Source organism: Cervus elaphus, chromosome 19 (genome assembly GCF_910594005.1).
Source record: "Cervus elaphus chromosome 19, mCerEla1.1, whole genome shotgun sequence".
Classification (NCBI taxonomy): Eukaryota; Metazoa; Chordata; class Mammalia; order Artiodactyla; family Cervidae; genus Cervus; species Cervus elaphus.
The window spans coordinates 71,099,275-71,109,663 of NC_057833.1; the positions used below are offsets into that span (position 1 = coordinate 71,099,275).

Consider the following 10,389-nt stretch of genomic DNA (forward strand, 5'->3'; position numbering starts at 1 on the left):
TGGTGGAGGGGGGGGGGAGAGAGAACACTAGCTCTCCCTGCTGGAATAATAGGCTTGAAATATGAGGAAGTTGATCAACAGCCGAAGCTGTCCAAAAACAGATTAATCCACCCCGGTAGCTTTCCTTTCAGAGCAAGCTTTTGGCTCTGTCAGGCTTCTCTGTGGGCCTAAACACAAAAGGACCCAGGCCACATGCCATCTTGAGCCTGGAGTTATTTCATATGTTGATTTGAGAACTTATAAATTTTAAAACATTCAGTTCTTGCGTCTGCTCTGTTTTGCTGATGCCTTTTGGGTTTGCTGACGTAAAGACTGCAGTCCTGGCCTGGTCATTTAATGAATAATTCTGAGGAACAGAAACTCCCCGAGGACACCATCCTACATCGACAGTAGGAATGTTGTCTCAGTGGAAGGGCACTTTGCCCCCACCCTCACCCCTACCCCCAGGACATCTGGAAGGTCAGGACCTTGTTGATTGTCACAGTGAGGGGAGTGAGGGTACTAACATCTGATGGGCATTGTCCAAGGATGCTGCCAAACATGCTACCATGCACAGGACAGGCCCGCACTGCCCCATAAGGCTGGCCCCCAATGTCAACAGTGCCACTGCTGGAAAACTGATCTATGGGATACAGGAAACCCATCTTGGCACCCAAATCCCACCCCAAAAGTTCCCAAGGGCAGCCTGTGATTAAGGGAAAGGCAGAAGGATGCAATGAAAGCAGACTGCCAAAGCCCATCTGTGAAAGGGTAAATGCATAATCCTAACAAAATGAGTTTTATAGACCAAGCTTTGCCATTGCTGGTAGAATGTCAACATGTATAAAAATGGAGTAGGTAAGTCAAGGCCCTGTGGCCATTCCTGTTAACAAATAAACGGTGCATATTAGAGAAAAGCATGTGAAATCGAGGCTGTACTGTTTCTAAAAATGTAGAACTAGTCTGAAGGTAGATGTGGAGGAGAAAGAGATGGGTGGTTCATGAACATCCACTCCCAGCCACTACTCCAGCATGCATTAGCTTCAATAATAGGAAACTGCCTATTTTTATCTATTGCAGGCCTATAGAAATGGCAGATTTCTAGGATTCAATCTGAAATTATGTATAACATATTAAAATGTTATTACGTATTATGACAGTATCATATTATGTATATGTGCATGGTAAGTCTCTTCAGTTGTGTCCAACTCTTTGTGACCCTACAGACTGTAGCCCTGCCAGGCTCCTCTGTCCATGGGATTTTCCAGGCAAGAATACTGGAATGGATTGCCAAGCCTATCCCCAGGGTATCTTCCCAGCCCAGGGATCGAACCCGTGTCTCATGTCTCCTGCATTGGCAGGCGGGTTCTTTACCACTAGCACCACCTGGGAAGCTCTCTTTGGGGGTTATATATATTTATATATATTCTATTAATATTAATCTATTAATGCATCTATTATATTAGTAGTTCTTCTAGTGTTATATTGTTTTGTCATATATTGTTATAAGACATTAATACTGACATATTAATATATTGATTATATAGAGAGGTGGCAAACTTTTTTTCTGCAAAGGGCCAGATACTAAATATTTCAGACTTTCTGAGCCCTCCAGTCTGGCCCTCCAGTCTCTGCCATGACCACTCTGAAGTGGTGACTTAAAAAGTAGTCATAGTTAATACATAAAAGAACAAGCGAGGCTCCTTTCAATAAAACTTTATTTATGAACACTGAAATTTAAAATTCATGTCATTTTCAAGTCAGGAAAAAGTCTTTTGATTTTTTTCCCCCCCAACCATTTAGAAAAGTAAAAAGTACACTCTTAGACTGTGGGCATACAAAAACTGGTAGCAGGTTAATCTGGCAGGTGGGTGTGCCAACCTCAGAATTATAGGAATATTTGATATTAAGTCAGTTATATCTGTTATGTTAAGCAAGTATGACTACATATTACATTACATTACAACCTTATTACATTGCATGAGATCACATATTACCTTGGAGAAGGAAATGACAGCCCACTCCAGTGTTCTTGCCTGGAGAATCCCATGGACGGAGGAGCCTGGAGGGCTGCAGTCCATGGGGTCACAAAGAGTAGGACACGACTGAGCGACTAACCCACTCACTCATATATCATCATCTTCAATATACCCGCTCCCTGGACGGCAGCAGCATTATGGGAAATTCTCCTGGGCCCGGTGGGGTGAGGGAAGGGGCGTGGCCTCCCTGAATCCTAATCTCACGATATTTCTCGCCCACCACCCAGCTGCACCCGACCTGACGGCCTTCGGCGACCCGCGCCAGTTCCCGGCACTGCCCTCCATCTCCGACCCCCGCATGCACTACCCAGGCGCCTTCACCTACTCCCCAACGCCCGTCACGTCGGGCATTGGCATCGGCATGTCAGCCATGGGCTCGGCCACGCGCTACCACACTTACCTGCCACCGCCTTACCCGGGCTCGTCGCAGGCGCAGGGTGGCCCGTTCCAGGCCAGCTCGCCATCCTACCACCTGTACTACGGCGCGTCGGCCGGCTCCTACCAGTTCTCCATGGTGGGCGGCGAGCGGTCACCGCCCCGCATCCTGCCGCCCTGCACCAACGCGTCCACCGGCTCGGCGCTGCTCAACCCCAGCCTGCCGAACCAGAGCGACGTGGTGGAGGCCGAGGGCAGCCACAGCAACTCCCCCACCAACATGGCGCCCGCCGCGCGCCTCGAGGAGGCCGTGTGGCGGCCCTACTGAGTGAGGCTGCGCACGCGCGCTCCGTGCGGCCGGACGTTGTCCCGGAAGCGCCCGTCGGGGGCCCAGCGTCGCGTTGTGGAGAAGCCCGCGCGGGCCCGGCGGGGGGTGCTCGCCCCCTGCCAACTGCCTGCGGTCGCCATCTCTCGCTTCTGAAGTCCGCGCAGTTCCCCGCCGCTGTGGGCCCGTCTCAGATTTTTTCTTCTAACCTGACGCAACTTGAGGGTGTCCGCTTCAGCGCCCTGTGGACACGTCGTTAAGGCAAACAGGAAGATTCCCAGAGGGAAACTGTGAATGCTTCTGATTTAGCAATGCTGTGAATAAAAGAAAGATTTTATAACCTTGACTTCACTTTTTAACCAAGTCGTTTATTCCAAAGAGTATGGAACTTGGGGTTTTCTTTGTTGGGGGAGGGCGGGACGGGCAGAGATGCAACTCATTCTGTTTGGCATCTAATTCATATTTTTAATTTTCTTTTCCAGCACCTTATAAATTGCAAAATGTGTATTTGCATTTGGGGTGGTTTTTTTATTTTTATATATATATAAATTTGAGCTTTGCTTCTTTCTTGCTTTGACAAATGAAAGAAATATGATTCCTTTTTCTGTAAGTTTTATTTAACTTTTCTTTTGGACTTTTGGTGTAGTTGTTTTTTTGAGAAACAGCTGCAGCTTTGGGTCATTTTCAACTACTGTATTCCCACAAGGAATCCCTAGATATTTATGTATCTTGATGTTTAGACACTTACTTAATGTGTTGATACTTTTTTATTATTTAAATGTGCTTATATTAAGAAAAATATCAAGTACTACATTTTTTGTTTTTGATAGTAGCCAGAGTTAATTGTATCACATTGAAGAAGGTTGGGAAAAAAAGGATGGGTAATGTGATCACTTGGTTATCTAAATATTGTTTACATTAAACTCCCTTTAATGTTAATCAAAGGAGTCAGTAGCTAATGCAGCCGTGTTTTTATTAGGCTTTTTAGATACTGAGGGTCACTCCAAAGATCTGAAGTATGGAATTTTCTGCTAAGCTCAACAAAGGGTCTCATACCTGACTCCCTCCCTTCAAATCTGGTTCCAGAGGGTTGGAGTAGATGCCAATGATTGCACCTCTGGAGAGGATTTATTTTCTGCCTAGGGGGTTTGCTCACTCCATGGCCTCTTAATAATGTTAGGCATGCTTTATAACAGAATGAGTCCAAAGTAAGCTATGTGGAGAAATGGTATCCACATGGAAACCGAATGAATGAATTTAGGGGTTCCTTAATTGCTCCATTCTGGGGTAGGAAGGAGATCATCTGAACCCAGAGTTCAGATGTTCGTTCAGCTCCAAGGAGATATTCCTCTTTGATACTATACCTGTTGGTTGATGCAGAAGAAAGCTTGTGGCTGTCCCCCAAGGCTGGGAGTGGAAGGGACCGGATGCCTTTAACAGCAAAGGTGTCCAGGTCAGTTTTCATAGGGTGGGCCCAGAAGCAGGCCCGAACAAGCCAAACTCCCTCCACCTGCCTCAGTGAAGTCATGTGGGGAGGGTGTCATCCCACCCGTGCAGGACCCATCCCATGCTGCTCCTTCCCCACCCAGCTTTGTGTTGCTCTCACCAGGCTGAGACCCTACCCTATAGGGTGTGTGCACTTTTGCCGGTGCATCAACATGACAGGAAAGATTCATGTCACTGCCCATGGCTACAATTCAAACATATCCAATGTCACTGTAAATTTTATGGCACTATTTTTATTGGAGGATTTGGTCACAAGGCAGTTGTTGTACAACTCATAAATACTAACTGCTGATTTTAACATATGTGTGCTCAAAATGATCTGGTGGTTATTTAATGTACCTCTTAAATTAGTTGAAATGATTTCAGGTCAACTCTGAAGAGTATTTGAAAGCAGGACTTCAGAACAGTGTTTGATTTTTTATTTTATAAATTTAAGGATTCAAATTAGAAAGATCTTTGGCTGCAGGCAGCAAAACAGCTGGTCTTATTTAAAACAACTTGTTTTTGAGTTTTCTTATATATATATATATGTATTGATTATTTGTTTTACACAGATGCAGTAGCACTTTGGTAAGAATTAAAGAGTAAAGCAGTTTGTGTTGTCAGATCGTTCTTATCTAGAAAAGAGCTAAAGCAGATCTTAGAGAAACTCAGAATATTCTATTTATTTTCATTTTAGACATAATTCTCCCTCCATAACTCATTTTCATGTTTTATTCTGTATTACATTTTTTGCAGCAAAATTACCCTTAAATGTCAGTAGATTTCAATTTTTTTAATATCTGAAAAGGACCATTAGCCCATTCACCCCAAATTGAACTTGTGTTCTTTTCAGCACATTGCCTTATCTGACCTGACAAAATGTTGATTAAAAAATGAAGGAAAAGTATATTTTTCAGTTCAGTTCTGGTACCTGAAGATATTCCAACTCAAAATCAACGTAATGCCCTACAAAGGAAATCATATAAATCTCTCACATTGAATCTTCACTTTCAAAGCCATGTGTGAGGAGAGCTTGTCACTTTGTTGTAGACCCAAGGGTTTGGCCATTCAGAGATTCACAGACCATTACCAACATATATAGTATTTAATCTCTCCAGAAAGAAAAAGTTAAACCTTCGTTGTTTTAGAGATAAGCCTCATACTTAATGCATTTTCTGCCCCTGAAGAATTCCATTCTACTGCCTTCAGGTAAATTAAGGTGGTCCTTTCATCAAGTAGACCCTTAAGCCAATAAAGTAATAACTGGATGTATCTGGGAGCATTGGTCCAGAAGAAGAAAGATTAAATAAGCCATCTCTACTGCTTGTAAATGCCCTTATTTATAAGTTCAACATAGACACATATTTCTGTTCTTTTTGTTTTTCTCTCTAAAAATACTGAACATTTTTCTTCCTCTCTGCCCCCACTAAACATCTCCGTCTTTCTCTCTCCTCGTACCTCCTCTGTTCTCCAACTTTATGTAAGGAAACAGCACGCACACCCGTCCCGACACCAAATACAGGACTGGAGGAGCTGCCCTTTCCCTCTCTACATGAAAGAGCGTAGTGAGTCAGCCTTTCTCCTGCCGATGGGTTTCTTCCAGCAGAATGGAGAGCTTGCCAACATTTTGGATCTGCTTGCTGTCCGAGTGCAGCAATAGAAGCCTTCCTGGGCAAATTACAATCAGTGAGTTAAGAGACAGACTTTCTGCTGCCTAGGGTTTCTGTGCAGATAAACAGAAATGCTCTGATTAGAAAGGAAATGAATGGTTTCACTTGAATGTCCTGCAATTTAGGATTGCCGATTTCTCTCTTGAAATACCTGTTTCCTTGGGACATTCCGTCCTGGTAATTTTTGTTTTTTAATGTTTTTTGTTTTCTGGGGGATGACATGTTTGGAGTCTTTTATACATGAAAACTCGGTTTAACAATGATATCACAAAATATTTTTCACGTCTGAACAAAATGATTTTTGTTTACCTGCAGTATACAATCTTTGGGGATTTTTTTTTTTTTTGGTCTATTTCTTTCTTTGGGGTTTTCCCCTCCCTTTAGCCAGATCAGTATTGATGCTGATCATTTGGCTTTTTTTTTCTTTCCAGAAGAGTTGCATCAACAAAGTTAATTGTATTTATGTATGTAAATAGATTTTAAGCTTTCATTATAAAATATTGTTAATACCTGTAATAATTTTTTTCCAATTTTTGTGTGTGTTTCTAAGGATATTTTCTTATGTTTGCTAAATACTGTAGACAAAAAAATGCTTCTTTCTTTGTTTATTTTAGACTTAAAAACGAGCTACTTTTTATCCACTTTTGTAAAGAGCTAATAGCATGGTTCCAATTTTTTTTTAAGAAGTTCATTTTCTGTTATGGGTAAATGAATGTGCAAAAAAAAAACTTGGTTATTTGTGATATTCTGGATGTATAAAAATCAATGGAAAAAAAATAAACTTCCAAATTGAAATGACAGTATATAACACATCTGTTGAAAACGTCATGATGAGCAACGGTCACTGCCTGCCTAGGCCCCACCTTGTGTCTATTTGTGTAGCAGTTTCTGGATCCATTCACAAAGCATGCTGGAAATTGTGTGGTTTCTTTCTTCCTGGTACTGACCTATGAACACTTTCTGCAAGGGACCCATCAATCTTGAATTTTAAACGAGATGCATTATGAGCAAACACCCCAGAAGCCCTTCTCCAAGGTGTTTCTAGGTAGCACAGGAAAGCAGACACCCCATCGTGCGTGGTCCATTCACTGCACGAAATCTGACTGGCCATCCCCTCTGCCAGGCTGCTGGCCCAGCCTGTGCAGGGCAGCCGGACTGCCGTTGCCTAGGAACCAATGGAGCCTTACTTTCTTTGCACCCCAGTTTATTGTGTAAATCCAATATTATCATTGGCAAATGGCAAATAAACCATTTGGCAAGTATGCATACCATATCACATTGGTTTCATCTTTCTCTGAGAAAGAGAGTGGGGAAGGGAAGGCCCCTTGCAAGTCTGGAAGCCAAGGTCTGTACCTCCTCCCAGAGCGTCCTACTCCTGAAAACACCATGGCCTTGGTACAGCCCAGGCTTCCAGGGCTGCTACTTTGGGTACCAAGGAACAGTGAAGCATGCAGAAATGCCTGTTCAAAAAAGAAGATACAAGATGGAAGGGCATATGTTCAACCTGAGGCCAGGCACCCTTGCATGCCTGCATGCTAAGTCATTTAAGTCGTGTCCCATTCTGTGTGACCCTGTGGCCTGTAGCCCATCAGGCTCCTCTGTCCATGGGACTCTCCAGGCAAGGATAGTGGAGTGGGTTGCTGTGCCCTCCTCCAGGGGATCTTCCCAACCCAGGGGTCGAACCCATGTCTCATGTCTCCAGCATTGGCAGGCAGGTTCTTTACCACTAGCGCCACCTGGGAAGCTTCCCAGGTACCCTTACCTGCTCCCATTTCTGTAAATTACACAAGTCAGCCTTGATGACTGGGATGAGGAGTTGATTATAAGGATTCCACTTACCACCACCCCTGTGCAAAAAGGCATATTAGGATTTCAGTCTCTAGACTGTTCTCCAAGGTGCCCCCTGGCCAAGAACTGGGCCAAAGTTCCTTTCCAGTTCTCACCACTGCCGCCTCACCGTCTTACGTGAATTGCAAGATGGCCACAAAGAATGTCAGGAACCAAAGCAATTGGGATCAAAAGAAATGACAGGTGTAAAAGGTAAACGACTAATGAATAGGGGCGGGAAGTTGGTGGAAGAATCAGATTATATACATTCAGAAAGGGAGCCTAAAAAGTAGAGCCACCAGAATCAGACTGCCTGGGTTTGAGTTCCAATTCTTTCTCACACGGAACAAGTTAACATGGCCTAGTTTTTCTCACCTGTAAGATAGAGTTAATACTGCTTTAAGTTATGTAATTTAAATAAGTTAATACATATCAGATGCTTTCAAGAGTGCTTGGCACATAACACATGTTCAATAAATGTTAAATACACAAAGTGACATCACACATTATTAAACATGTGTGTACGTGCTAAGTCACTTCAGCCGTGGCCGGCTTGCGACCCTATGCACTGTAGTCGACCAGGCTCCTCTGTCCATGGGATTATCCAGGCAAGAATACTGGACTGGGGTGCCTTTCCGTTCTCCATTATTAAACATGTAAACCATATCAAATAAAACATTTAAATGTCTCCTACTTTGCCTAATCCATGCCTTGCTATTACTACTCACTGTTTTGTGTTCACTATTCCAGACTTCTTTCTGTACCCATAATATACACCACGTAGTTAATCTATACCTATGCAGAAAGGCATCATATGATTAATATCATCTGATATTATGATATTATCCTCTGATAATATATGATATTAGTATCATCCGATGTCATCATCTGATATGCATATCACTGCACAGATTTTTCACTTTAGTATACAACAAGCATCCTTCCACATCAGCCCGCTTAGATCTACATCATTCTTTGTAAAGACTGCTCTGCATAACATGTCATGGTTTTACTCAATTTACCCCTTTCTTTATTAATGGACATTTAGGTTGTTCCCAACGTCTTGCTATGACAACAGTTCCCTGTATATATCTTAGGACATTATGCAAGAATTAATTTTTGTGTATTGAAAAAAAAACAAAGCTGCCAATTCAAAACAATTTTACATTTTGGGATGTGTCTCCAGATACCTCTTTCAGAAGTTATTATTAGATTTCTAGGGTCGGGGCCCTGTGCTAGGAAATAGAAAACAGAAACTTGCCAGATAGATGTTTGATTCCTGTCTGTAGCAAGTTTTTAATCCAAACCTTAGTGTCTGATCCTCCAAAGTGCTCAAAGCTTTCCAGAGGAGGAGTGTCAGACTGAAGAAAAAAGTAGATTTTTCAGGGGCCTAATGCCACTCCAGTATCCTTGCCTGAAGAGTTCCATGGACAGAGGAGCCTGGTGGGCTGCAGTCCATGGGGGTCTCAAAGAGTCAGACATGACTGAGCAACTAACACTCACTGCAAGCCAGGCTCTGGTTTAACTGCTTCATGTATGCTAGCTTATGCAGTTCTGACAACGGCTGCATGGAAGATATCCTATTGTCCCCATTTTACAGACAAGGAGACTGAGGTCCATGAGGCTAAGCCATTCACATGGTCCCATCGCTATTGGAGGAGCAGTGATAGAAATCCCAGCAATCCAGCTCAGGACCCCTTGCTCTTAACCAGTCTCCTCTACTGAAACTCTGAGCAACACTGGACACTCCCTGATGAAAAAGGAGCTGTCTAAACCTTCAAGGGTGGCCTGTCCCTTCAAATAATGCCTCCTTGCTACTGTGAAAAGCAGAAGGGGGAAAATTTCTGTGGGAGAGTTTCTAGTTAAAGAGGGTGGAGCTTAGAGTCAAAAGGACTTCCATGGAGATTGTTCATCTCTGCTTAGTGCTCGAGACAGAGGAGAGGCTTCAGGTTAAAAATTTCTTCTCTGTAGGACTGAGTGTGTCAGTCTTCTGAGGGGGAGTCTCATCTGGAGTCCTCCACACCTTCCTATAAATTGGTACAGGGCCTGTGGAGAATAATATAGAGCCTGCCCTCCATTTATCTATTTTTTTTAATTGGAGGATAATTGCTTTACAACGTTGCCCTAGTTTCTGCTGTACAATGAAATGAATTGGCTGTATGTACATGTATATTCCTTACCTCTTGAATCTCCCTTCCACCCCCATCACACCGCTCTAGGCCATCAGAGAGCATGAGCTGGGCTCCCACTAGCTATTTTACACGTGATCATGTATATATGTCAATCCTAATCTCCCAATTTGTTGCACCCTCCCTTTTTCCCTCCGTGTCCTCATGCCCATTCTCTACATCTGTGTCTCTATTTCTGCCCTGTAAATAGGTTCATCTGTACCATTTTTCTAGATTCGACATATATGCGTTAATGTACAGTATTTTTTTTCATTTATTTTTATTAGTTGGAGGCTAATTACAATATTGTAGTGGGTTTTGTCATACATTGACATGAATCAGCCATGGATTTACATGTATTCCCCATCCCGATACCCCCTCCCACCTCCCTCTCTACCCGATCTCTCTGGGTCTTCCCAGTGCACCAGGCCCGAGCACTTGTCTCATGCATCCCACCTGGGCTGGTGATCTATTTCACCATAGATAATATACATGTTTCGATGCTGTTCTCTCGAAAC

General features: G+C 43.2%; 1 protein-coding gene across 4 annotated transcripts in view; it reads left to right on the top strand.

Moving 5' to 3' along the window:
- The window catches only part of RUNX1 (RUNX family transcription factor 1), a 265,457-nt gene extending 258,786 nt beyond the window's left edge, over window positions 1–6,671 (top strand). For all 4 annotated transcript variants that reach the window (XM_043874705.1, XM_043874706.1, XM_043874703.1 and 1 more), the window contains one exon: window positions 2,246–6,671. In XM_043874705.1, coding sequence (XP_043730640.1) covers window positions 2,246–2,721 — 476 coding nt within the window. In that variant the 3' untranslated portion in view covers window positions 2,722–6,671. The remainder of the gene's footprint in view (window positions 1–2,245) is intronic.
- The last annotated feature ends 3,718 nt before the right edge of the window (window positions 6,672–10,389 follow it).